Below are 27,930 nucleotides of genomic sequence, written 5' to 3'. Positions count from 1 at the left end.
TCGACATCACTTTAAACGGCACTTTATTTCATAAATCAAAGCCACATTCTAATGGGGAAAAGGGGACTTTCCTGGTGGTCCAGTGGTTAAGACTCCGCCTCACAATGCAGAGGACACGGGTTCAATCCCTGGACTGGGAACTAAGACCCCACGTGCCGTGGGGCAACTGGGCCTGCAGGCTACAATTACTGGGCCTACGTGCCACAAAGAAAGATCTTCAAGATGCAACGCAGATGCAACACAGCCAATCAATATTTTTTTATTTTTTAAAAAATAAAAGGGAAAAATGATAAAGTTCATTGAATCGCCTTTTCAACACTGAAAATTACAGTTGCCTTGTAATCAACTGAAAATAAAGTGTTAGTCGCTCAGCTGTGTCTGACTCTTTGTGACTCCATGGACTGTCCATGCAATTCTCTAGGCAAGAATACTGGAGTGAGTAGTGATTCCTTTCTCCAGGAGATCTCCCCGATTCAGGGATCATATCTGAGTCTGCTGCAGTTGCAGGCAGATTCTTTACCATCTGAGCCACCAGGGAAGCTCATACTAATGACAGGGGTAGGTTTAAGTGGTGGTGCTGTGTGACCTTGAGGAAATGTCTCAGCCTCTCTGTGCCTGGGATGCTCCAGCGGAGTAAGAATGAAGGCCCTTACATCACAGGGTTGCTGTGAAGGTTTCAGGAGCTTCTCCATAAAATGTGTTTCAAAGAGGGTGAGAATCTCTTGAGCCTCCCCCTTTAAAAGTAGAGGCTCAAATTTTAATGAGATGGAGGTGATCACAAGGCTTTGTTGTCATCAGGAAACAGGTAGTCTAAGCTTGATCACTAATTGGATCCTGAAGCACCTCCAGGCCTTGGTTATCTCTGCAGGAGGCAAATGACACCCATCTATTCCATCTGACCCGAAGGTCAGGGGTCTTCTGCTTAGGAAATGTAAAGGCGTAGCTAACTGTGATCTATCATTATGACAAAGTATCTTTATTAAGGGCTTCCCAGGTGGTGATAGTGGTAAAGAACCCGCCTGCCAATGAAGGAGATGTAAGAGAAGTGGGTTTGATCCCTAGGATGGGGAGATGCCCTGCAGGAGGGCATAGCAACCCACTCAGTATTCTTGCCTGGAGAATCCCACAAACAGAGGAACCTGGAGGGCTACAGTCTACAGGGTCGCACAGAGTCAGACATGACTAAAGCGATTTAGGACACAGTGCACATCTTTATCATGTAATTTATTTCCTCTCGTTCAGCAAACAACCTCATGCAAGAACTTTGAATGAGTACTGGGGCCCAAATTTCCACTGCATCCTTATTCTAACAGATCAATCGCTAAAGAGCGACAGGCAAACAGTGGGGAAAATTGGATATTGAGTTACTGTTCATTTTATTAGTTATAATCATTGTACTGCAGATATGTAGGTATGTACACATGAGAGATTTCTTCCATGGGTGCACGTGGAGTGTTTACAGATGATATCACTTGATGTTTGGATTTGCTTTCAAAATCTTCATTGCAGGAGTGGAATCTGGAGCTGGGTATAGATAAAAGAAGGTTGACCATATGTTAATAATTGTAGAAGCTGGGTGAAGGCACATGGGAGTTATTTATATTGTATTCTCTACCTTTATGTCTGAAAACTTTCCATAAAAACAATACCAAAAGAAAAAATCCAGAAGGGGATCAACGATTAAGCATCCATGAGGGCATCTGAGGACCATGTAGAGAGTCCTCACGGAACAGTCAGGTAGCTGGGATGCAAAGAAGGTGCCCAGTTTCCGGGGGATGCCGGAAACTGGACGGCCTGCAGAGGACAAAGCTTTGTGCAGCCATCATCACTTCATATCTCGGGTTGCTGTGTCATTTCTCCTGTAAAGGAGGGGCAGGAAGCTGAAATGCTCCTTTCAGCTTGAACATGCTATGATCTTCGAGGATTTCAAAATCAATTACACTTCACCAGGTTCTCTGAATGGAACACACAAATCTCACTTTCAAGTGAACGAAGCCGTTTACAATGTATCCGCAATGCTCTCAATTTAAAGAATCACCACGGGAAAGTGTCTGGGTCAGTATAACAAATGTTTTGGTGAAGGGTGTGCCTTCTGCCTCAATTTCTTCCTGGCTTTTCGATCTCTTTGTTAAGGTCCATTGACCAACACCTACAGAGTCTGGAGAAGTTCTTCCAAACTTCATTTCTAAGAGCTTAAGGATAATCTGAAAAAAAAAAAAAAATCCTTTAGGTTTCAAATCTCATTACAAAAAAAAAAAAACCACTCAAAGCCAGGTGTCTGCTTTCCTAGCTTAACCACCACGCAGGAACAAATACTACCTTCTTGGTGAGCTTGGCGAGAGGTTTCTTCTGATTTCAGGTCACCGCCGAGCATCAGGTCTGACTGCCCCGGACTGGAAATGTAGGCAGAGTAGGTAGAGATCAAGTCCAGTCTGCTGGGCATCTTCTGGAAGGTAAATGAAGTTCAACATCAATCCTCATGGGAGCCAGTTTCATCGTATATCCTCCTACAAGTGGAGGACAGGAGAGCAGTTAACACAATGTTCTGGTTTGGCTGAGTCTATCAATCAACTGACGTGGGCTGTCTTCCCATTTTTCTCTGCCACGATGGACTGTGTTCATTCACTGTACTTGTGACCCCAAGTATGCAGGCTTTATCCCCACGCCAACCAACTTCCCTGAAGCCAAGTGGGGGTCCGAAAAGTCAGTTCAGTTCTGACAGTGACCACAGGGTTTTAGCACAGACCCTGAAGTGAAGAGCTCAGCCAACAAGACTTGCCCGGGTCAGATGGGGTGCCATCTGGACTCCTGACCAACTGGCCATAAATTCAGGGGTTCCCACAGCCTCCTCCTGGGGTTTGATCATTGCTAGAACAGCTCACAGAACTCAGGAGCAATTTACACACTATTACTGGTTTATTAATGAACCATACTAGGCTTCCCAGGTGGCGCTAGTGGTAAAGAACCCAACTGCCAATGCAGGAGACTTAAGAGGTTTGGGTTTGATCCCTGAGTGGGGAAGATCTCCTGCAGGAGGGCATAGCAACCCACTCCAGAATTCCTGGGTGGAGAACCCCATGGACAGAGGAGCCATGGGGTCACAAAGAGTCAGACACCACCGAAGCGACTTAGCACGTACATAAAAGATATGATAAAGGATCCAAACAGACAACCAGATGAAGATGTCTAGAGGGTGTGGTCTGGAAGGGTCCCAAGCATGGAACCTTCTGTCCCCGTGGAGCTGGGTTGCATTGCCTTCCCGGGCGTGGTTGATTAAGTCATCGGCCATGGGCGATGAACTCAATCCCCAGCCTCCTCCCCCATCAGGAGGAGGGGGGATGGGACCCAAAGTTCCAACCCTCTAACCTTGGTCTCTTTGGTGACTAGCCCCATCCTGAAGTTCTCTAGGGGACCCCCTCCCCCCCGCCCACCAGGAGTGGCCTCATGATAACAAAAGACAGGCCTATCGCTTGGGAAATTCCAAGGAAGTAAGAAGCTATGGGTTGGGAACTGGGGACAAAGACCAAATACATACATACATATATATATATAAATATACAGTGTGTGTGTGTGTCACAGTTACCCTGAAGACTTGGAATAAAATGCATGGAAGTCTCTCACTTCTCCCAAGGAGTACCTGGCTTTTGTCCAGCAAGGACTCAATACTATTTTGTCCTCTCAAAAGCATCTGAACTCAGGAATTTCCTCGTGGTCCAGTGGTTAGGACTCCAGGCTATATTGCTAAGAGTGAGCACAAACCGCACAGCATGGCCAAAAAAGAAAAAGCACCCAAACTCACAGATCACTGGAAAAGCAGACTAGAAGAGTCTTTGAACAATCAGTAAGCCCATATGTCTTTAGCAACTACTCTGCAGGGACATCTGCTAAGGGCTACAGGAGGTACAAAGGAACAAGAACGTCCTTGACAATGTCTTGTTGAGAACAAGATGGAGACAAATCCCAGACTCTGACACCTGCCCGGGGTTTCAACGCTGTGGTCCATCCAGTACCAGTTGGGTCCTTAGCTGCCGAGGACTGGGGCCTCCAGTCCCTACTCTGTAACGTGGCAGTAATGGTAACACGGACTTGAAGGGCTGTTGGGAGGATTAAACCAGCTAATCCCTGGAAACGGTGCCTGGTACATGCCAAGTGTCCCGTAAGCATCTTGTGAACATCTGAGAGGTGCATTAGTGCAAGAAGCTGCTACGGCCAGGAGCCATCGCACCAGCAAGACCTCCAATGCCCAAGGCCAGATGGACACTAGGGAAGGTATGTTTGCCATAAGAATGGAGTTAATGGGGAGACAGGTCCCTGGACTGACTGGGCTGGCTTCCAGAGTGTCTGAGGCTTTTATCACCCGGTCTGAACCTTGGCCCTCTGGGGACCCCTGCCCTCAAGGAGTGTGGACTGGCCTGGACCTCAGAGAACCCAGGCTTTGTACCCTCAGAACAGAACTGTGATTCTATGGGTGTGCGGGTACTGGTCAGTCAGGAAGGGCTCCACGGAGGAGGTGGCAATGGAACCAAGGCCCTAAAGAATGGATGGGGTTTCAGAAGGTTAGGGGCAGAGACAACAAAGAGGCCAGCTTTGGGGTGGCCCATCTCCTCTATCTAGAGGCCACTTTGCTAGGCGAGGTCCCACAGCCACCCTCTGTCATGGTCAGGCATTGTAAACCATCGGGGATGTCTCTCTTTCTCCCTGAAATCCCACTGCTGCTGCCCAAACACAAACCTACTTTTTCTTGCCTGGCTCTCAGGAGAGCCGCTTCCTACATCCCCTCGTCCACAGAACAGCCCTTCTCAGATCTGAAGGCTGAGGTCATGCCAGCCCACCCCCGCCGGCTTTCTCGTCTCCCGAGGACCATGTTCGTCTGGTCCCCTTGAAGCCACACTTGGCGCTCAGCCCAGCTCGGGGGTGCCAACCCACCAGTGGGCTCTGAGGCCTTCCCTGGCCCAACCCCAGGCTTGCGGCTGCTGTCTCATCACCCTCCCCTCCGCCCTCCCCATCTCCGGAGCTGCAGAGATGCGGCTGTCCCTGGCATCCCATCCCAGCTCAGCTCAGAGACTATTCTCAGAACCCTGGCATCCTACCCTGGGCCTTCCCTCGCAGGAGATTTCCAGGGAGAAACAAAACCCAAAGGGAGGAACGTCTTCCTATTGCATCACAAGACGTCAGAAGTGAAACACACACCCCACCACTCACCAGCAGGGTGAGCCCCGGCGAGTGACATGCGCATTCCGAGCCTCCGTTTCCCCATCTGTTAAAAGGGGGTAACAGTGCCCCTACACGGGCTGTAGTGAGAGCTGGATGAGTCACTATAAAAGAAGCATGGAATGGCGCCTTGTGCAGAGTGAGCGCCCTGTTAGTGTAGGGTCTGGTTGGGATGTTGGTTAACAGGATGGGAGACTGCATCAGGCATCCTGGAGACATCATTTAACCTCTCTGAGCCCCAGTTTCTTCATCTTCTTACAGTAGGAATATCATAGCACCTACTTCCCTAAAGTGTTGGACGACCATAGGAGATGCTGCCTGCTAATGGGTCTGTGTTAGGTAGCACCGTAATTGACATGTAGTAAGTCACATTAAAGTTTATAGCATTAAAAAAAAAAAAAGAACCTTTTTCCTTTAGTATTTCTTATATGGACCATTTCTAAAGTCTTTGTTGAATGTGTTACAATATTGCTTCTGTCTTACGTTTTGGTTTTTTGGCCCCGAGGCACGTGGGATCTTAGCCCCTCGACCAGGGATCAAACTCGCAGCCCTGCATTGGGTAGTGAAGTCTTAACCACTGGACCTCCAGGGAAGTCCCAAGAGAAAGAATCTTGAAAGGAAGAAAAAACGAAAGGCTGATCAAGTCTGGATAGAAGAGTGATGACCAAACTCAAGAGAGATGTAAAATGTCTGTAACTCACCCCTCACCCCAGAAGGGGCTCCCTCCACAGCACCCCTTGCCAGGCTGAGCCAGGGGTCCTGAAATAAACCAGGGTTCAAGCAATAGCATATTTAAGCATGCCTGCTTGAGCCCCCAGGAAACCAGGGGAGGAAAAAAATCCCTTGAAGGACTTTTCTCACCCGATAAATACACAGACCTCCTCCATCGGGGAGGGTGGCTGTCATGGGTGCCACAGAATGTGTGGACTTGCCACGTGGCTTTGAGTTCCAGGGTCAGAAGCTTGGGCTTTGCTTTTGAAAGACTGGTTCAAGTCCACAACTCTGCCAGTTACTGGTTATGGAATTTGGGTAGATTTCTTACTCCTTCCTAGCCTCAGTTCCCGCCTTCCTAAAGTAGGAATTATGCAAAGTACCTCACCATAGGCTTTCCTGGTGGCTCAAGATGGTAAGGAATCTGCCTGCAACGCAGGAGACCAGGGTTCGATCCCTGGGTAGGGAAGATCCTGTGGAGAAGGGCATGGCAACGCACTCCAGTATTTTCGCCTGGAGAATCTGATGACCAGAAGAACATGGGAGGCAACAGTCCATGGGGTTGCAAAGAGCTGGACACAGCACACACACACACACACACACACACACGCACCTCACCACTGAGTGCATGCTCAGTCGTTCAGTTGTATCAGAGTCTTTGTGACCACATGGACTGTAGCCTGCCAGGCTCCTCTGTCCATGGGATTTTCCAGGCAAGAATACTGGCGTGAGTTGTCATTTTCTCCTCCAGGGGACCTTTCCAACCCAGGGATCGAACCTGTCTCTTGTATCTCCTGCATTGCAGGCAGACTCTACCAACCACAGAGTAAGAAGCAAATGAATTATTTGTTAAATGCCCAATACGCTGTCTGGTAGATGTAAGTGCTGAATGAATTTGGGTCATTGTTATCCATTCTGGATTTCTCAAACTCCTGAAGAGAGAAGGGCATTCTAGGCAGGAAGTATTTTTAGGGCATATCTGCTGTCTTCTTAATCGTTCTGGTTGGGGATCAGAAGGAGGATGGGGCCATGACCTGAGCCCCGGAATGCTTCTGCCTCGTGCCAGCACCACTGACGTGTGTGTCCATCCAGCTTCGGGGTCACAGTCCCCCTCTGGCTGCAATTGTCAATCTCGTCACCATCAACACCGCTCCTTCTGCAGAGATGTGAACACGCTGGCATTGTTTCCTCCGGCCAATGGCTTCTCTCTGGCCTGTGATTGGTACCCCCGAGATTCCACTGCGGTCCAGGCATGTCAGCTATGTCAGCGTGACTCCGGTTGTGTGCGTCTGACATCCACACGGCCCCGTAGAAGGCAGGCTGCAGCAAAAGGTTATTTGGAATGCTGCTGAATGTTTGATGGCTGTCTGGTTATCTTTTTGGGGTTAGGCCATTAAAGTTGCATCTCGTGTTTTTACGTAACAAAAGAGATAAACTACATGTTGAAATTCATGGAGCATGGAGGGAACTTTTAAGGATACAGACCCGCAGCAGCTAAAAGTTGGTGGGTTTTTTTTCCCCCCTAAAACTTTGTAGTTTGTCTTCCACATGGCGATTTCACTTGAATTCAAAGCAGAGACACAGTGAAGCAGAGAGGCGTCACAGTAACAGACTCAGGAAACCTTGGGGCTCGGGGTCACGTATAAAGAACGTTGACCCATCTGTCTGGCTCCCATGGTCTCATCAGAGAGCTACCTGCTCTGTCCTTACTCTTTCTGCCTGACCTGCAGCATACATATTAAAGAAAAATCATTTTCCAGACAAATCAAAATGCCTCCTGGGTGTCTCTTAGTCAACTCCTCCACCCCGTCCCCCACAACAGCCTTCTATCCCCGTGCTGTTCAGAGGTGGCCTGTGCTTAGTGCTCTGACCACAGCAGCCAGTTCTTGGCCCTCTGAGAGACGGGACACTTCGTCACTTTAGATCCAGGGCTATGTCTCCTTTGCTCAAAGCATCCTCCCCATCCATCTTCACCGTTAGTCATCCAACCAAATGGCCTAAAAAAGAATCCAACTAAATGACAGACACATTGCCAGGCCACGATAGGAAGATGGGCAGACCAAGCATCAGAGCCTTCCCATCCTTCGCAACTGTACTCAAGTGCCACCTCCTCCATGCAGCCTTCCTGGCTATCCACTCAACAGAGCCCCTCAGTCTCCTTCTTCCTGTACTCCTGTAACATTGAAGGGGATCCCTATATCCCTCCAGTCAGTCAGTCCGTTCAGTCTCTCAGTTGTGTCCGACTCTTTGCGACCCCATGATTTGCAGCACGCCAGGCTTCCCTGTCCATCACCAACTCCTGGAGTTTACCCAAACTCATGTCCATCAAGTCGGTGATGCCATCCAGCCATCTCATCCTCTGTCGTCCCCTTCTCCTCCTGCCCCCAATCCCTTCCAGCATCAGGGTCTTTTCCAATGAGGGTGGCCAAAGTATTTCCCTTGTGCTTATATTAAAGGGAAAGTCATGTGTGAACACATTTGCTCTCTACAGACCGTGAAGTTGTTGAAGATAGGGACCTCAAGGTGTTCGTTTTCTATCTTAGACCACTTTTGAGGTTGCAGCATTAAGGTCTCAAGACTGTTCTCCTCCCAGGGACACTTAAATGCACAAAGAAACAGAGCACGATGATGGCACATCGTTTATAAAAGCAAAAAAAAAAAAAAAAAGTGGTGCGGGAAGTCACCCATATGTCCATTAATTGTAGGAAGTGGTTGAATTATGATACATTCTCACTGTGAATGCAGGAGACGCTGGTTTGATCCCTGGGTTGGGAAGATCCCCCTGCAGATGGGAATGGCACCCCATTCCAGTACTCTTGCCTGGAAAATCCCATGGACAGAGGAGCCTGGAGGGCTTCAGCCCATGGTGTTGCAAAGAGTTGAACGTGACCAAGCGACTATTAAAAAACCTTCTGCACTTACAATGAATGAAGCAGATCTATACCAACTGTTCACTGAAAAAAAATACAGCAGCGGGACAGTATGTTGGTGTGATCCTAGTTAGGGTTTTCACAATCCCAATGCTTGGAGAAAGAAAAAAGAAAAATCTCTCTGCTGTGATTGGGAAGGTGTTGGGTTATCTAAAAATGTCAGGGAAATGAGATATCATTTTTAAATGAATTATACATACCTAAACATTTATTTTGGGGAAACAGTGTCAGACTTTTTTTTTTGGGCTCCAAAATCACTGCAGAAGGTGATTGCAGCCATGAAATTAAAAGACACTTACTCCTTGGAAGGAAAGTTATGACCAACCTAGATAGCATATTCAAAAGCAGAGACATTACTTTGCCAACAAAGGTCCGTCTAGTCAAGGCTATGGTTTTTCCGGTGGTCATGTATGGATGTGAGAGTTGGACTGTAAAGAAAGCTGAGCGCCGAAGAATTGATGCTTTTGAACTGTGGTGTTGGAGAAGACTCTTGAGAGTCCCTTGGACTGCAAGGAGATCCAACCAGTCCATCCTAGGGGAGATCAGTCCTGGGTGTTCATTGGAAGGACTGATGCTAAAGCTGAAACTCCAATACTTTGGCTACCTGATGGGAAGAGTTGAGACTCTGATGCTGGGAGGGATTGGGGGCAGGAGGAGAAGGGGACGACAGAGGACGAGATGGCTGGATGGCATCACCAACTCGATGCACGTGAGTTTGGGTGAACTCCGGGAGCTGGTGATGGACAGGGAGGCCTGGCGTGCTGCAATTCATGGGGCTGCAAAGAGTCGGACACAACTGAGCGACTGAACTGAACTGAAACATTTGTTTGAAGTGGATGTACCTTTATTTATTAATCTTTTTAAAGTTTTTAGTGGTTTTGCTTGTTGTTGCTTTGTTTTGATTTTTAGTTTTCGGGTGTGCCATGTGGCATGTGGGATCTTCCGCAACCAGGGAGCAAGCCCACATATCCACATTGGAAGCATGGAGTCTTAACCACTGGACCGCCAGGGAAGTGCCTATTTACTAAACTCTTGATGTCAATCCAAAGCTGATTTTTTAGCATGGGTCCATCATTTTTCCTGGTAAGCCACACCCATAAAGCACTGTCTGTGACTGCTAGTTTCATTTTCTGTGAAGTAGAGGGAGAACATAGAGACAAGAATGCAGTCATTTGGGTGTGGGTCCCTAAATTATGGTATGTAGAAGCTGCGTGTCCAATACAAGTTGAATAAACTCTGTAAGCCTCTTTTTCTCATCTGTACAAAATAGGGCATGGTAATAGTAACCATCAGTAACCGAGAAAAAAAAAAAAGATGATACTCTGTTCAGTGTCTTGTTCTCAATAAGGTTTAGCTGATCTATGAGGTATTTTACTTTCCTGTTATCTTAGCACAATAAGATGATGAAGAACCAGCAGGGGACCATCCTACCTGAGACTCTGGCCATCTTCTCTCTCTGCCTTGAAGATATTCAAAGTCCAGAGGTACCCAGGGGCAGTGAGGACTGTGGCATGAAGCACAGGTGGTGTGTGCCAGGGGGTGCGGCAGCAGAGAGCTGAGCAAGTTAGTCTCTGCTCCAAGGGACACCTCAATTTAATAACAAAACATCGTATACACATGGGAAGGCAATAATAATGAGGATGAGACTGTTAGCATAACTGACTCAGTGGACATGAGTGTCCGGGAGACAGTGGAGGACAGAGGAGCCTGGGGTGGTGCAGTCCGTGGGGTCACAAAGAGTCGGACACGACTTAGCGACTCAACAACAACAAATTAAGTATGGATTAGGTATTTTCAGTCGCAGTGGAAAATTCAGGAGGCTGGAGGGACTTCAGGAGATGCTTGATCAGACATCTAGCTCTCTCTCTCTTTGGTTTTTCTCACTTCTGCCCTACTCCCTGTGTCCCTTTTGTTCTCAGGCTGGCTTCCTGCTAGTTTAAAAAAAAAAAAAAATCAAAACTGACTCTAGCAATTCTATGTTGTCAAACTTCAGTCCCGAAGGTTGTGCTGGCCTAGTCAAGTTCACGTACCCAAGGCCAACTCAATCCCTCCGGCAAGAAGGATGGGATTATGTCAATTGGCTTGGGCCAATCAGGGATTACCCCTAGATCGGGTGATGGAATGGATTCACATTTATCTTCACGACAACCCTAGGAGGTAAGTACCAGTAGCCTCTCTGGTTTGTAGTGGCAGAAACCCAGCCCAGAGAGGTTAAGTAATTTTCTCAAGGTTGCACAGCTCAGAAGCAGTAGTGCCAGGATTCCTACTTTGGCTTTCTGACTCCAGGCCCCACATTCACAACCACTAAGCCCTAGAGTCTCCCAAGACACAAGCCCCAGTGTGGTGCCTGATGGGCACTGCAGACAACACTTGTTGGGTAAACTGAGAGGAATGACTGCTGGCTAGGCTCAGTTGGTAGAGAAGGCAGGGCTTGAGCTAGGTCTTAAGCAAGGGCAGGAAAATCAGATCCAGTGAACTTTCAGAGATAAGAATCCTGTTATACCAGGAATAACAGAGGCAGTTGGGTCAGACAGCTGCCGTCTGCCATCTATATACAAGCTGAGTGAACTTTTTAAAATTATTTGACTCCTCTGAAGATCCCCTGGAGAAGGGAATGACAACCCGCTCCAGTATTCTTGCCTGGAGAATCCCAAGGGCAGAGGAGCCTGGCGGGCTACAGTCCATGAGGTTGCAAAGAGTCGGAGGTGACTGAGCGCCTAACACTTTGCTTTTGACTCTCTGAGCCTACAGGTGAATCAAAGACCCATGGGGAAAAGCTCAAGAGAGAAGAGGGACATCCTTGCTGGTCCTGTGGTTAAGAATCCGCCTGCCAGTGCAGGGGACACGGTTTGATCCCTGGTTTGGGAAGATTCCACATGCTGTGAGGCAACTAAGCCAGTGGTTCACAGCTACTGAAGCCCAAGTGCTCTAGAGACCACTCTGCAACAAGAGAAACCACCGCAGAAGCAGCCCAAGCCCCGCAACTAGAGTAGCCCCTGCTCAGCACAACTAGAGAAAGCCCACACACAGCAACGAAGACCCAGCACAGCCAAAAATAAATACATAAATAAAATTTTAAAAAAAGAAGAGAGCCAAGAATACAGTCCCGGAAACCCTGAAAGGAACCAGTAAGAGTCCAGCCAAATCGTAAAGTGGAAAGTCTCTTGGGAGGGCAAAGTACAATGTCACAACTCATGGGCCTGCTGTAGAGACAAGTCTAAAGCAATTATTCTATAGCAACCCCACCACTGCCAGCTAGGAAATAGGAAAGTGAAAGTGTCAGGCGCTCAGTTTTGTCCAAGTCTTTCAGATCCCATGGACTGTAGCCCATCAGGCTCCTTTCTCCACGGCATTTCCCAGGCAAGAATACTGAAGTGGGTAGCCATTCCCTTCTCCAGGGGATCGTCCCAACCCAGGCTTTGAAGTGAGGTCTTCTCACATTGCAGGCAGATTCTTTACAGTCTGAGCCATCAGGGAAGCAGGAAATAGGAAGGAAGGGAATCAAGATGAACCCTCAGGAGCTATAAGAATATCCTAATAGATAGCTCCTTACAGTCACACAATTCTGGACCTTGATGAGACAACGGACAACATTTGGTACAATCCGATTGTCTTATAGATAAGAAAGAAACACATCTGAACACATATCGAGGCTTGTAGGCAAAGTGCCTAGCACAGTGCCTGGTAAACAGCAGGTGTTCAATAGATATTAATAGTATTTCTCATTATTTTTTGAAGTGACTTATCCGAGGGATCAGAAATCGGTTAGTGACCAAAAAAGATGAGAATCCATATCCCTTAATGCCCAGTGCAGTGCCTTCCATTATTCTTAGCTTTTTTCTTCTACGGCAAATTCAAGATGAAGGATGCCAGGTATCGCTAAAAGTGAGGGGTTAGTCTCTTTCACCCAAAGCCAGCAACCCTCCTTAGTACCCAAAGTGGGGGGAAGCTATCATAGAAAGAAAATGTAGGAACAAGCACCAGACAAGGAGTTTGGAAACCAAGATTATGGATGTTGATTTGCCATTAACTAGCTCAGTGATCTAGCCAGTTGAGCCCCAGTTGACTCATCTATCAAATTGGAGATTTGGGGGAAAAAATAAACTCCGTTTCCTTTCAACTCTGAAATGTTATGGAAGTAGGTTCTGTTCTTCACGTTGCAATGGATTTCTTTATACGAGACCATGACTGAGTTCTAGGGGAAAATTGTATAAGGCAAAGGTCACACAAAAATTGAAAGTAAGAAAAGACATGAGAGTTGGCTTCGGATATTTGGAGAACTCTCTAGTCACATAGGGGTTAGACTGACTTTGTGAGGCTCCAGAGGCAGAAATAAGCACGCAGAGTAAAAGCCACAGGGACTGATTCTTGCTCAATACAAAACAAGATTATGTTCATATATCTGCGGGCTCATTTGTTAGGGCCACATAATGTGTATAATTATTAAATCTTTCAGATGAATTAACCTTTTTATCAACTGTTCTTTTTGTCTCTAGTAGCAGCTTTTGTCTTAAAGTCTATTTTGTCTGGTGTTGGTATAGCCACGTTAGCTCTCTTTTGGTTAGTGTTTGCATGATACATATTTTTTCATCTTTTTGCTTTAAATTTATGTCTTTGAATCTAAAGTGTGTCTCTTGCAGATGGCATGTAGTTGGATCATGTTTTCTTTTATTCTGCCAACCACTTCCTTCGACTGAACTGCTTAGTTCATTTACACTTAATGTAATTAAGTTAGAATGGACGTCTGTCATTTTGTTGTCTTCTGTATGTATTATGTCTTTTCTGTTCTTCTATTTTCCATTGATAGATTCTTTTGTCTTGAATAGTACTATTAAGTGTGCCACTTAAATTCTCCTGTTTTATTTCCTTTAAAAAAAATCTTTTTTTCTTGGTAGGTGTCCTGAGGATTACAATTAAAACAATGCATTAATACCAACTTAAGTTCAATAGTTTGCAAAAAAATTTACTCTATTACAACACTATTCCCTCTCACTCCTTTGGGGTATTATTGTCATGCATATTACATCTTTAAGCATTATAAGCCTATCAGCAAATGCCTTGAACCAATGTCCCTTAGCTTTACCAAGAGACCCAGTGTGTGTGTTGGGAGAGTTTGCCTTCAGCAAGGAGGCAGTCTTTAGCTCTTAACTATCACTTTCCATTTGCACAGAGGCTCAAGGTCGGCTGGCGGTGAGTAATCAGGGCTTTCTCAGGTCTTGCCTGTGTACATGAAAAGCCATGCACATGCAGTGCAACTTTCTAGATTCCCAAGAATATGTCAGAACTGTTCAAAGCCCATATGGACAGCACATTTTCCAGCATTTCCTTTTACTTTTCTCAGCCAGCCTCTTGTTAGCTCCAATGGGTAGCACCACCTCAGGTAGCTGAAATGTTAAACAATTACCGCTGATGGTTTCGGGCAAACACCCTGAGGAAAAGCTTGTTCAGAGAGCAAGCTCCTAGTCAGGTCAGATAATGACAAACCCTGAGAAAGAAGCTGTTCTAGAAAACTGATAGATAAGTCAAATAGTGGCATTTCTCTACCCTTAAAAAAGCAGGTAAGTTTGGAAGGGCGACAGGACAAAAGGAAAACCTACTTAGATAGGCAAAAGTAACAGGCAGTAGTGGTCTGGTAAAAAAAGCAAGGCATCTAGCCCAAAAGTTAAAAGTAGGGAAAATCACTAAAACAGAAATGAACAGTAAGAAGTATCTAAAGCCATTCAGAAACCACAACCCATCTGTGAATCACAATAAAACACTGAGGAAGAAACAAGCAGAATGGGTAAATTGTAACAATATAGTTTAAATGAAAAGATGCCATTCAATGAAAAGTTAATCCAAAGACTTAACTTCTTTAATTTCAGAAGTGAGGTGTGCTATTTTAGTCCTAGACTACCACCGACGGGCTGTGAGATTATAGATGTAAGTGAGATGCTGTCCCTCAGTTTTCTAAGGAAGAATTGGAGTGTGTTTCCTAAATTTTAATAATTTGCATATAATTTTCCTGATTTTTAAAAGGTGTATCTATATATCACTGCTTCAACTTAATTTTTTAAAAAATGGATCCTTTTTTAAAACTTAAATACCACTATAGTATTTGTGTAACTATGAGTTCAATATGTTGCATTTTTTTCTGCTACTCATTAAAATAAACCTCAAAGCATTTAAATAGAAAATGCTCCTCCATGTACCAACTACCTCACTTTGGTAAACAGTGGATTTGATATGTAAGGATCTCTCCACTTCTATGATTGTGTAAATGTGTTCTCCTTTGTCCCTTGTACAAGCTGGAAGATTATGAAGGTTGGAGGATTATCTCTGAGTACATGTCTCTCTGAGGATGAAGTAACAGGATGTTTAGAATTGACTTGTTTGAGATTAAACCATGTTGGCAGAAGCCACTGAGGAACTGACCCACAGTGGTGTGAACAGTGGGTAGAGACACCCCACTACATTCTGGGGACTAGACCTCACCTCTCATAACCCCAAGTCTAGTGCTTTCTCCATGACACCATACACCATGTTTAAAAAAATTACAGGGGACTTCCCTGGCTGTCCAGTGGTTGAGACTCTGCGATTCCACGGCAGGGGGCATGAGTTTGATCCCTGGTTGGGGAATTAGGATCCTGCATGCTCTGTGGCACAGTTAACCAAAGTAATTAATTAAAAAATAAATCTTAAAATGATACAGAAACGTCCAGAAACTCTCCCAAAGGTAACTGCTTATTGTTCTTGCTCAGTTGCTAAGTCATGTCTGACTCTTTGCAACCCTATGGACTGCAGCACCCAGGCTTCCCTGTCCTTCACTGTCTCCTGGACTTTGTTCATATTCATGTCCATTGAGTCAGTGATGCTTTCTAGCCATCACATCCTTTGCTGCCCTCTTCTCCTTTTGGCTTCAATCTTAGCCAGCATCAGGACCACGAAATTCTTCTTCTCAGCAGCCAGGCTTTTTTTTTTTTAAGACTTCTGTTGTTGTGGACCATTTCAGTTAAGACCAAGTCTTAATTGAATTTGTTACAGTATTGTTTCTGTTTTGTGTTTTGGTTTTTTTGGACTCAAGGCACGTGGAATCTTAGCTCTCCAACCAGGGATTGAACCTGCACCCCTGCACTGAAAGACAGTGTCTTAATCACTGGACCGCCAGAGGGAAGTTCCCCAGTACCCACACTTTTAAGAAGGAAATAGTCTCAAAACACATAATTTTATATGGTAAATAATTTACGTTAAGTGGATTTTGCTCAATGAATGACATTTCTCACATGTTCAAAGCAATGAAAAGTAGGACAGAGCAGAAAGCTCTCCTTGCTTACTCTTAGCTGTTAGGACGCAAGGAGGAATGTCCAGTCTAAAGACTGCAACGCTGGAAGTCAAAGGAGTCACTTGATGCCCTGGGAGTTCCATCGAGTTCGGAATAAGTTGCTGAAGAGAGTTGCTGAAGAGAGGCCCACAAGGCTCTGAGTGGTCACTTAGTCAGGCTACCTAAAGAAGGGTCTCTGAGTGAGGATCCAGTCGAAACTCTATGTCCACACATGCTATGATGGGGCTGTGTCTGGGATGCGGGTGTACGCACTAGGTGAGTTTAAGTTTTGTCCTGGAATTTTCTTAAGCACCAGAACACTCCTATATTCCATATATTTTTGCATTCCGTGAAGTTTAAAGGCTACCATCTTCTTCTGCTGACTTGGGACAATGAAAGTAGTCTTTTCATCAGCTGACAACAGATAGCAAATGCTCGCCTATGTAACGTACTGAATTTGAAAGCTTTCAAGGGACTTCCCTGGAGGTCCAGTGGCTAAGACTCTGCACTCCCAGTGCTAGGGGTCCTGGGTTCAATCCCTGGTCAGGGAACTAGATCCCACATGCAGAAACTAAGGGTTCTCATGCCAAAACTAAGAGTTCTTGAGCTGCAACGAAGACCCAGAACAGCCCCAATAAATAGAAACAAATATTTCTTTAAGAAATAAAAAGTAAATAAAAGATTTCAACCTATGAGGAGTTAATATCTCCCAGATACCTAGGGAGTGAGAATACATCCACCCAAATTCACAATTTAAGATTTTTTAATGTTAAACATAAAATACATAAAAGATGCTGTAAGATACAATTCCCATTTTGATGATGATGATGATAAAGCCACAGGAACTTGAGAAACTTAGGGCTGAAAGGGAACTTCACGATCCTTTACTCCAGCTAGCTAATATTGTAGATGAGAAAGGAACATCAGAAATGGAAGCACTTAAGCTATCCCCAGGTCACACTGCTAGAACCAGAAAATGAGAATTCTGACTTCTAGGCTGGTGCCATCTCACCAACATGGTGCCAAGGACAGATGTTTCCTTTATGTATTTTAGGAGACATCTGAGCTCATAATAAGAGGTCTATACTCACTCTGCTCTCTCAACATCTGGATGAATCAGGATGAGTATTAATAAATGAGCCACTTTTGACCTCAACTTCCCTAACCAAAGGAGTGAAACGCTAATCAATACTCTGTCTGATTCAGGGAAGGTTCATTCAGACGAGAAACAGATGGTCTGGGAAAAACAGCTACTCCAAGAAACGACTGCTTGCAGACGGATGGACCAAGAAAGGAGTCTGGGTACTTTAAAAGGACTGACCAAACCCCAGACATGTAACCCATATATCCAACCAACAAGTTCCAATAGATTATTATCAAATTAAGAACACAGTTCAAGAATAACTTAAGAAAAATAATTTTAAAACACTATGCAGTCCAAGGAATAACTACTTGTGTAGACTGAATTTTAAAGAAAATATAAATCTCCATGCCCCTGCCTTAAGGTGGGTGGCATAAGGTGAGTAAGACACAGCATCTCACTCTATGCCTTCTGTTCTAGGTTTTATTAACTTTCTTAAAGTTAATTAAGAAAGTTAACACATTAACTTTCTTAAAGCGTTCATGTATGGGATGTTAATTCTTTCCCAGGCTTGATCCCTAGACAATGGGCTTGTTAAGGACAGGGACTATATTATCCAATACTTTTTCCTCCATGCAAACCTTACAAAACGTTCATTTAGTGTCCAGTCTTCATACCCTCCACATCCCTGACTTCTAGCACATTGTTTGACACCTGGTAAGGACTCAGTTTGTATCAAATAAATGAAACAATAAAACACAAAAGCCAAAGGCAATTTCCTAAGTATAGAAACCGCTGCATATCTGACTCCTTCATTAAAACCACTTAAATTCTACCTTACAAATCTGAAGCGTGCCCTCCGACATGCTCTGCTGTACTTGTGCACAGACCTGCGATGTTATCAGTTTAACACATATGTGATCGCTCAGCATGAATAACCTTGATGAATACTATATAGAATTTCAACTGCAGACTCCCAGACACAGAAGGCATATTCTATGACTGGCCAAAATGTCATGAGGGTCCATCATCCATTCCCCTGTTTCTAAGCAAGACTACATCTAATCTATAGCAGAGAGCCAGGTTTCTTAAATCTGAAAGAGCTCCACTGAGTGAAACATACAGGCAGCCAAGGTAAAGTCTTAAGTGTCTCAATGGAGGGTCAGACCTCAATTTCTCAAGGTAAAGTATGGTTTTCATCCCAAGTGTAGCAGATTTCACTGGAGTTCGATTACCGACTTAACTTAAATCATTTGCTAGATGACATAAAATTGCTGGTAATCACACTACAAAGAGTAATTATCTGAACTCTTCTTGTATAAAGGCAAGTAAATTGAAGCCCTAGTCTATATTCTGCTAGGGAAATTTATAATTAGGTCTGCTATTTTATTTAAAAGAGAGAGAAACATCACAAGAATATATGTTCAGAAGTAGGGGGTAAAAAGAAAAAGGCTATTCACCAGTTTATTGAAATTATACAAAAGGGAATTCATGGGCTGCTATGTGAAACAACTAAATTTCTTGAGTTTAATAGATTTTAGGAAGACCCCACACACAAAATGGCCTGCCCACATGTGATGCGTGATCTAGACTCCCCTCTCTCTCAAAATATTTCTTTAAAATAATATTTCATCATCCTGAAATAATTGGTGCCCATGAGATGCCAGATGTAAGACATTTCATCCGAAACCTTCTGTAAACCATACCATTCACTTTAGAACATCTTCCTTGACACCAGGAAAGACTTTAGGTCCTGAGTTTGCATTTACCTAATGGACTGCCTGGCTGCTCTCAAAAATGGAAACATATGTGGGCACGATGAAGGAAAGGATTTGTAGATTAAGCAAAGGATTTTTCCTGTTCATTTTTAATCCTGTGCCTTTCCCCCTACCTCTTAAGCAACATGACTACTAAATCTTGGTGACTTTTTATTTTCAAAAGCACAAAATCGAGTGCTTTTGCTGTTATTTCCCAGGGAAAAAACCTAACTTTGAGATGCATTTCTTTACAACATGCTCACAATTTTTAAAGAAAAATAAAGTGCAGGCTCACACATATTCACTGGAAGAGAAGGAGATAGGTGGATTATTATTATTTATTATTATCATCATCATTATTAAATAGGGCTTGAAAGAGCATACCTCTGTACGTCACAAAGAAAAAATTATTTGCTTTACAGCTGATGGAATCACAATGAAAGTGTGATTGGAGAGGGCTAACAGCAGAAATAAATTAGGACTTTCTGTTCTAATTTCACCTTCCACATGAACCCCTGTCCTCTGAATTTGTGCTTTTCAAAGTTGTTTATATAATGCATAGGCACAGACTTTGTTTTGAGTTCATATGAGAACAAATGCCCTTACTTAAGTAGGAGTGTAAATCCATCCTAGCTGGGATTGTCCAGCATACTTCTGCAAACTGCTTGCTTTCAAGTCAATCCCAAAATAGAAAGAACATCTCTCTCCAGAGGTGCACATTTTGAAGATTATAAAACTTAAAACATGCTCTATTCCACATTTCAAATTAAAAATGCCAACAAAAGACCACCAAGAAAATAATTTTTGAAAAATTTTCAATCTGCCTCCTGAATTTTGCTACCAGGGAAAAAAAAACCCAAACAAGAACAACAATAAAACCTAAAACCTCAACGAGAAAACTATGTCTCCGGTTTATATTAATTAGTTGTGTTTTTTTTTTTTTTTTAAGTTTGCAGAATGTGAATTCAGGGTGTTTGTACAGCTATGCTATAAAGTAGACTAAAAAATGTTTACAATCCTTGTGTTTAAAAATTGAAAAATAAAATATGAAATCAGGACCACTTGTTAGAAATATTTTATATTGCTTCAATTTGGTTGTAGCTAATACATAGCCAAATAAAGCCACAAAATCGAAAGAATATTCAATCATACTAGAAAAGTGGACATTTCAAGGCAAATGAACGTTTGAACTTGGGCAAAATTGAAGTGTTTATAAAACAAATAAAAATGACCATTGCTCCAAGAAAATTTCTGGTAGGGGTAGTTTTGATATTTCACTAAGGATTTAAATGTACAAAATGCTTACTCTGACCTCCCAGAACTTAAATGTCTAAAGTGAAGCAGGAGTAAAAGTTAAAAGACATTTGTCTCTTTTGGTTTCTTAAACACTTCTTTGGCTCCTTCCCTTTTTTTTTCTTCAATAATTTATTCTATTTTTCTACCTTTGTACATACAAACCAAGTGCCCATCAAACCAGGCACCAAAAAGCAGGAACTCAAATACAGTTCACTCAGACTGACCTTCAACAGCAAGTATTGACATTTTTTTATTAATTTTAACTCTTTTTTTTCCCCCAGAAGAAACAAAACAAAGTCTCTTGGGTCACAGCAGCAACCATTAAACGAAAAAGAAAGAAATAATGAGTTAAAAATAGAGTGAATGTGTTCAAACGAAGGAAGAAGGTTCATAACCAAAGTCTGACATCTTCAAAAAGAAACAGTTCCACACTTCATATCTGATTCAAACAGAAAGCTTCTCCTTTACATTTGAAACAAATAATTCCACCTCCAATCCACATTTTCTAAGAAGCCCCTAGCTTTCTACATCTGATCCCTGCAACAGTCTCTACCTCACTGAGGTTAAAAGCTAGTTCACATTTGACTATTTTTCTCCCAAACATTCCCACAAACTCCTTGTAAATTTCAGCAGAAATCCAGCATTGTCACCGTGGGTTTCAGGAATGGCACAGTTCAGACATCACCCCCCCCCCCAAACGGAAAGATTAAAAAGACTTTGCCCAAATGTAGGGGAAAGGAAGGTACTTGGGCTCACTCTGCAGCTGCTGTGTTTAGCTCTGGGAGTCTAGGAGGTTCTCCCGGAGCTCGGACACCATGGGGGTACCCAGCGGGTGGGAGGGGAGTCGCCCTATACGTTTGCCCATCGATTTGTGAACTCTTTTGAAAAGTATATAGTTGTAGATGGATTTGCTCCTAACACATTAAAATTCGTCCCAAGCTGCTTCTATGCAGATGTCACATGTCATTTTCAGCGCATCAGCCAGACGGTATTGAAGTAGTGGATGGGGCGGGTGAGGGGGGTGGGGTGGCAGGGAGGAAAAGTCACGCGTGAAAAACTCCTGGTGTGAACATATATGCCGAACTCCCTGCCGGGGAACAGAAAGCACACCCACGTCTCCACCACTGGAGAGGCGGAGGACAGCCGGGTGGCGGCGCGTCGCGACCAGCAATCGCGATATTCAATCTGATGTCGCCAACGAGCGCAACTGGACCGCAACCCAAAGAAATTAGCTTTCCCCGGAGCTAGGAGCAGCTCGCGGCTTCCAAAGGCTGAAAATCAGCTCCCCCGGGTGGAAGATGCGGGGGCGGGGGGGGGGGGCGGGGAGGGAAGGGCTTGGGAGCTGGTCGCAGCTCGGCTCCGGGCGGGCGCGCACGGCGGGTCCCAGCGAGCGCGGCGGCCGGGGGCGCGCGGCAGGAGCGCCCCTCGCGAGGTGCCGGCCACGCCGCCGCCGCCGCCCGCCCCCTCCCCCGCCGCTTCCTCTCGCTCTCCCAGCCCCTTCCCCCACGTGTGGGTGACGTCAAAATTCCGCGAAAAAGCCGCGTGGTGGCTCCTCCAGCGGAGGCGCGATTCCGCCGCCCAGCGGGCCCCTCCCGGGCGCCTGGGTGGGGGAGGGCGAAGCAGTGAGCCGGCCGGTTCCCTTTCCTCCCGGAGGCCGGGCCCGCCGACGCCGCGGGCCAGACGCCCCCCGCCCCAAATCTTAGTGGAAAAGTCACTTTTTTTTTTTAATAAAGCGAATACATTTCCAGGGCTATTTTCGGCCGCGTGAGGCGTGTCCAGCAGCTGAATCAGACAGGAAGAGGGGGAAAGTTCGGGTCTTTTTACTTTTTATTTTGTTTCCAAGGGAGAGGAGGAAGATGTGAGGTGGGCGAACTGACGGCAGGCGTTCCAGACCCATGACTGTCACATCTGCCGCCCCAGGCACGCAGCCCGGGTTCGAGTTCGGACGTCTGCAGGGCGGCTGGAGAGCGCAAGCCCCCGCCCGACTCTGTCCCCGCAGGGTCCAGGCGCCCCGGGGCCGCCGCGGGCAGGGGGCAGCCGTGCCAAGTCCCGGAAGCGCCCGCACACCTGGTGTCCCTGGGCCTGGCCTGGGGTGGTGGTGGGGGGATGCCTCCCGACGGCTCATCCCCACCCACTCAGCCTCTGTCCCCGTGCGCTCCAGTTCCTGACCTGTCCCTCTCCTTGTGCACATTTTTCTAACTTGCTGCTACCTCCCCCCCCCACTCTCCCACTCGAGCCGCTCCTTCTGCACCCCGTCCGGTTCCTCCCTGGTACCCCAGGCGCCCGGAGCCGGGGCTCGGACCCTCGGCCATCTACTTTCAAGCCACCATCGGGTTTTCGGTTTTGACTGCCTGTGCATCCCTAAATGGGAAAACCCCGACACAGCTCTGCTCTAGGGGGGCAGTAAGGGGTGGGGGGAGGGCCTGAGCCCGAGCTACCCTCCCCTCCCCCCACCCCGCCTGAGCGCCCCTCTGAGGACGCAGCTTCCAGTCGACCGCAGGATCACCTGGCTGGGCGGCGTCCGCCAGGTGAGCTGGGGCGTAAGTGTGCTCAGCGTTGCAGGTTCCTGCAGAAATGTGCCTATAAACACCCTACACCTACAGGGTTTTGTACACTTTCCAACCGAAACTCCACAACGCGAGAGGTGGTGAGCCGGCCCGAGAGGGAATAAAAGTCCAATAAAACTGACGTTCGCTAAAGGTTATCACTGATCCTTCGAAGGGTAGGAATTTTTTTTCCCCTTGAGGGATGGAAAAGGAATAAGGAAGAGCCAACATTCTCCTTCCCCCCGCCCCCAACAGTGACCAGTTTTGACTTAAAAGCTAGAGCACAAGTTTGGTTTTTGTTTTTTTTCTTTCTCCTCTAAACCTACGTCTACACTCAAAGAAAATGCGCAGGTTTGCCCAGAAGGCAACGTCCCTTTTCCCGCGTGCGAGACGGTGTGCTTTTTAACAAGCAAAATTAAGGTTTTAACACATGGTCGGAGTGGCGACCAAAAGGGAAAACTCAGTTTCCAGTCCAAGCCTCCCGGAGACATTCCTGCCAACCTCCGCACCCTCGCACGCCCCACCCCGAGCCTCGGAGCCCGAACCACTGGGGGATGGATTCGCCGCGAGGTTGCAGTTCGGATAGAGTCCGTGATCAGAAGAGGAAGTCAACGGGGAACTGGAAGGAGCGAGCCTGCCGCGCGGGGAGCACCCGCACTGGCGGATCGGGGTGGACGGCGAGGGCGGCGGGGAGAGGGGCACTCGCCTGCGCCCCTCCCCTTCACGACCGCCTCCCCTCCGCCCCCGGCCCCGCTCCCCGCCGGAATTTCTCAGTAAAGCCAGACGGGTTTGGGGTTGGGGGGAGGGAAGGGGCGAGGGGGCCCCTCGGCTCGCTCCGGAGACTTGAGGCCCTGCCACCCAGGCTTTCTCCCCAGGGTGGGCGAGGCCCTGAGGACGACCACCCGCCTCTTCCCCCCCACCCCCAGCCTCCCGCTGCCCCTCTTCAGGGGACCCGGAGCACAGGATGCTTTCTCTGCAGGGAGGTGGAGAAAAGACCGTGCTGCGTTAGTTATCAAGTGATGTCAAGAGGCTGGGGGCCCTGGCCGGCTTCTGTCCTTGCCTGTCGGGGCAGATTTATACTTTAAAAATACCTCTCTCGCCCCCACTGCCTCCAGCCCACACCACCCCCCACTCCTGCAGGCTTTCTTTGATCCGCTCAAAGGTGGTTGAACTTAAGTTTGAGTAGGTCTTTTATGGGGTCTTAAAATGTAAGTTAACGTATTTATCCGGAGTGACTCAAGGCCTGAGTCGGGAAGTCCACGTTGACTGAAATCAATAGGTGATTGTTAGGGACCCGATCTTTTCCGAGGAACACGCTTCTGGGCCCCGGGTGTCACCCGCCGCGCGGGGCTGTTTCATTTTGAGTTTGCAACTTGGGTTTTTCAGCGAGCTTTTTTTTCTTCCCGAAAGCTAATGGCTTCCACCGCAATTAGACATTCTCCTCGCCCGCCCCCTTCCCTCCCCTTTCTTTACGTACAGTCGATGGGATCCTAATTCCTGCGCTATTGATAAGGTCGCGGGCGCCCCGGCCTCTCACCAGCCCCCGCCCGCCCCATCCCCGCTCTCCCTCCGCCCTCCCTTCCTTGGCTTCCTTTTGATGTAGCGGGGAACGCGTCCTACTAAAAAAAAAAAAAAAAAAAAGTAATCTGCCCGGTAACAATCAGCGCGCAGTAGCAGGAGACCCAGAGCTATTGGCTATGCAAATAGAGGGAGGGGAGACGGCGCCCCAAACTCTTACTCACCCTTTTAAAGCGATAGCCCCCTCCACCCACCCACCCACCCCTTCCGCCCCACCCTCGTGGAAAGGGGCTGGCCCCGGGGGCCGGAGTTAATCGCTCGCACCTCTGGTTTTCTGCGCGCTCCCCGCGCTCCCTTCCACCTCCCCCTCCTTTCAGGGAACCGCTCGCCCGGTTCACCCATCCCGCTCCCCCCCGCCCCACGCTCGCCCTCCGTGCCCCGGTTCTGAGACCCTCCTTGCTCCGCGAGGGAGGTGCTGGGCTGACCTCGGGGTGTCGCGAGAGCCCCGACCCACACGGCGCTCGCCGCACGTGCCAGCTCGGCCAGCACCCGGGACGCAGGGCCCGCTCCTTTCCCCCTCGGAGTAAAATAGCACAGAGGGCCGGGTGGTGGTGGTGGAGGGGGGGGGGGGTGGTGGCGGGAGGAAGGAGGTGAGGAAACGCCCCCGGATCCCCTCCCAAAGCGGCTTTGACCCGAGGATGCGTCGGAGCACGTGTCGGAGCCGACCGCGTCTCTACCGCAGTCTAGTTCTCGGGGAGAAAGCCCTGGCTGCGATGGAGGCGTGAACCCGGAGGGTCCGCGAGGGACCCGGGGTGGGAGATCTTGGGCCTCGGAGCAAACGAAGGGTGGTGTCGTTTGCGCTGGGGGAGAGACAGGGAGCCCAATCTACCCCCTCTCTCGCCCCCCTCCCCGCGCCCCCCCCCCCCCCGGGCTATTTCCTAGAAAGCTGTATCAGGGTGGCCACGCTCGGCGCAGACACCTCGGGCGGCTTGTCAGCAGATGCAGGGCGAGGAAGCGGGTTTTTCCTGCGTGGCCGCTGGCCGCGGCGGAACCGCTGGGAGCCCTGCCCCCGGCCTGCGGCGGCTCGGGGCGCCTCCCCGCGTCTCCCAGTGGCGCCTGCGGCGCCCCAAGAACGGGAGGGTTTCTGCTCCTAGGTCACATTCTCCCACGTCGAAGAAGCGCCCCCTCCCTCCGGACACCCACCCCTCCGCCTTCTTCCTCTCCCCACACATCTGCGGGGGGTGGGGGGTGAGCAGTGGCATGGGGCGGGGGGGGGGGGGGGGATGTATTCTGGTCCTTATAATCGGGTTTTGGAAACAGGCTGAAAATGATCAAGAACGTACATTTCAGGGCCATATACATACCCTTTCCCTCTGGGTATGCAAAGTTAACTGTTTCCCCAAATCACCCTCCTTCCGGCTCTTATAAGGGATCTTATTTCTCAATCGTCTGAGCCCACCTCATCTTCAGCTCACCCACCCGTCATTCCTGGATCTTAAATTTGTGGGCTGGAGTGTGGCGATCATGTTTGAGGAAGCCAGAGTCGGAGGGTCGTATTTTTGGCGGGATGCACCTACAGAATGTGCTGCAATTACAGGGAATAAGTAGGGATCGGTGGGGTTTTGTGGTTTTTTTGGTGGGTTCCCCTATCCAGGGCCCCTGGCTTGGAGGAGAGGGCCTCGGAAAGCTAAGGGAGAGGGTGGGGGGCGGCGCGGGGGACCGCGTTTGAAGTTTGGTCGGGCCAGCTGCTGTTCTCCTTAATAACAAGAGGGGAAAGGAGGGAGAGACTGAAAGGAGGAGGGGAGGGCCGGGAGGGGAGGGAAGGGGAGGAGGAACCGGAGAGGGGGGTGAGGCGAGAGGGAGGAGAAGTAACTGCCCAGCCAGTGTGCGTCACTGCCTCGGCGAGCAGAGAGCCGAGCGAGCTGGGGAGAGCAGACAAGTTTGAAGGGGAGGGCAGAGAGAGTCAGCCGCCCCCGGGGCGCTCCTCTCCCACCGCCCATCCTATCCCTTTCCACTCTTCTTCCCCGGCTTCTCTCTCTCTGCCCTTAACTCCCCACCCCCCAAAAAAACCCTTATTTAGCCAAAGGAAGGAGGTACGGGGAATCCTCTCCCCTCCCCCCTCCCAAAAAAACCCCCCAACTTTTCCAGTCCGGAGATCGCAGGGGCACGAGCGAGTAGCCAGCTGGCCATGGAGCTGCTGTGCGGCGAGGTGGAGCCGGTCCGCAGGGCCGTGCCGGACGCCAACCTGCTCCACGACGACCGCGTGTTGCAGAACTTGCTGACCATCGAGGAGCGCTACCTGCCCCAGTGCTCCTACTTCAAGTGCGTGCAGAAGGACATTCAGCCCTACATGCGCAGGATGGTGGCCACCTGGATGCTGGAGGTAGGGCTGCAGGCAAGCGCTCCGTCGGCCCCCGCGCCGGGTCCCGGAACCTGGGCGAGGGCAGCCTCGGGAGCCCGCCTCCCCACTCCTGCGCCAGAGCTTACCCCCGCGCCCTCGGCGAGACGCGTGGCTTCCTCTCGGTTCCTTGCGGGGGGTGCAAGATTCCCGGGGGGAGAGGGAGAGCAGCGAGGTTGTCCCAGGGCGGAGGGTGGGGGAGCATCCCGAGCGCGTGTGCCTGCATGCGGCTGCCACCTCTTCCCACCGGCACCCACCCCCGCCGCGACCTTTTGCTAAGCCGAGGCTGCTTGCGGTGCCTTGAAGAAGAGAATGGGAGCGTGAACCCCGAAGTTAAAAAGTCAGCTGCGCCCCCCCCTCCCCGCAAAGGCCAGAGCAAATGGGTCCCAGCCTCGGGTCCCCGCATGTGGTCGGGACTCCGCGTTGGCACTTAAGGGGGGAGGGGGAGGGCGGAGGGAGAAGAGAAACGGGGAATTCAGGAGCCCCGGAAGTCACACTGAAGAAACGTGTGTTTTCGGGGAACCCAGAAGAAGCACTTCTTTCCCCTTGCTCCGAACCCTTGCCGTGTGCCCACGTCTGCACGGCTCCGGACCTGCCGTGGTTTCGCCATGTTGCTTTGTAAACTCGGGGGTGGAGCGGCTGGACGCGTCGCCTGCTCTCCTTCGCACCCCACGACCCCGGTCCCCCCACTTCTGATGGCGCCCTCGCTCCCCCATCACCCACCCCGCCCCCTCGTGAAGGTTACTTACGGTTCGGCCTTCAGTTTCCTGGGTGCGGAGATCTGGGTGGGGTGGGAGGGGGAGGAGGTGTGTGCAGGGGGGATAGCGGGGCCCCCCCGAAGGAGAGGCCGGAGCCCCCCGCGCCTCTCTCCGGCGGCTCCCCGTCCTCGAGCGTCCCCCAGCTCTTCGCCACCGTCCCCGGCCTCTGCCCTTGTGGGCCGCGGCCGGACACTCCAGCCGCCGCGCTCTCCCCTGCAAGTTTCCCCTCGGGATCCGAAGCCCCAGGGGTCGCGCTCCAGACCTTCCCGGCGCCCCAAACCTCCGCTGCGGGAAGCCTGGGTCCTCTGCGGGGTTTTCACGGCGAAAGGGCTTTTCTGGGATATTTCCTCGATTTTTAATTATTTTTTGAACCCGTCTCCCCTGCTCCGACTCCGGCCGCCCAGGCTGCGCGGCGCTCGCTCCC

The 27,930-nt window shown here is 48.7% G+C and overlaps 1 protein-coding gene and 1 long non-coding RNA gene across 3 annotated transcripts in view; one reads left to right on the top strand and one right to left on the bottom strand.

Moving 5' to 3' along the window:
* Nucleotides 1-1,207: 1,207 nt before the first annotated feature.
* On the bottom strand, nt 1,208-27,930 carry LOC147372944 (uncharacterized). Of its 2 annotated transcripts, none has more exons than XR_015164398.1 (4): nt 27,498-27,930; nt 2,320-2,507; nt 1,980-2,204; nt 1,208-1,524 (listed from the first exon to the last, which is right to left on the bottom strand). It is a non-coding gene; the product is annotated as an uncharacterized LOC147372944 (long non-coding RNA). The 2 variants fall into 2 exon arrangements; XR_015164399.1 differs by having other exon boundaries at nt 1,360-1,524; nt 2,320-2,443; nt 27,498-27,742.
* Nucleotides 26,243-27,930, top strand: part of CCND2 (cyclin D2) — a 28,271-nt gene continuing 26,583 nt past the window's right edge. Inside the window, exon 1 of the mRNA XM_086402385.1 lies at nt 26,243-26,733. Coding sequence (XP_086258511.1) covers nt 26,539-26,733 — 195 coding nt within the window. The 5' untranslated portion in view covers nt 26,243-26,538. The remainder of the gene's footprint in view (nt 26,734-27,930) is intronic.

This window comes from Bos grunniens, chromosome 5 (assembly GCF_055505025.1).
Source record: "Bos grunniens cultivar Pamir isolate PY7600 chromosome 5, Bosgru_T2T1.0, whole genome shotgun sequence".
NCBI classification, from domain to species: Eukaryota; Metazoa; Chordata; class Mammalia; order Artiodactyla; family Bovidae; genus Bos; species Bos grunniens.
Note: the sequence above shows the minus strand (reverse complement) of the source record. Positions and strands in the feature narration are given on the sequence as shown.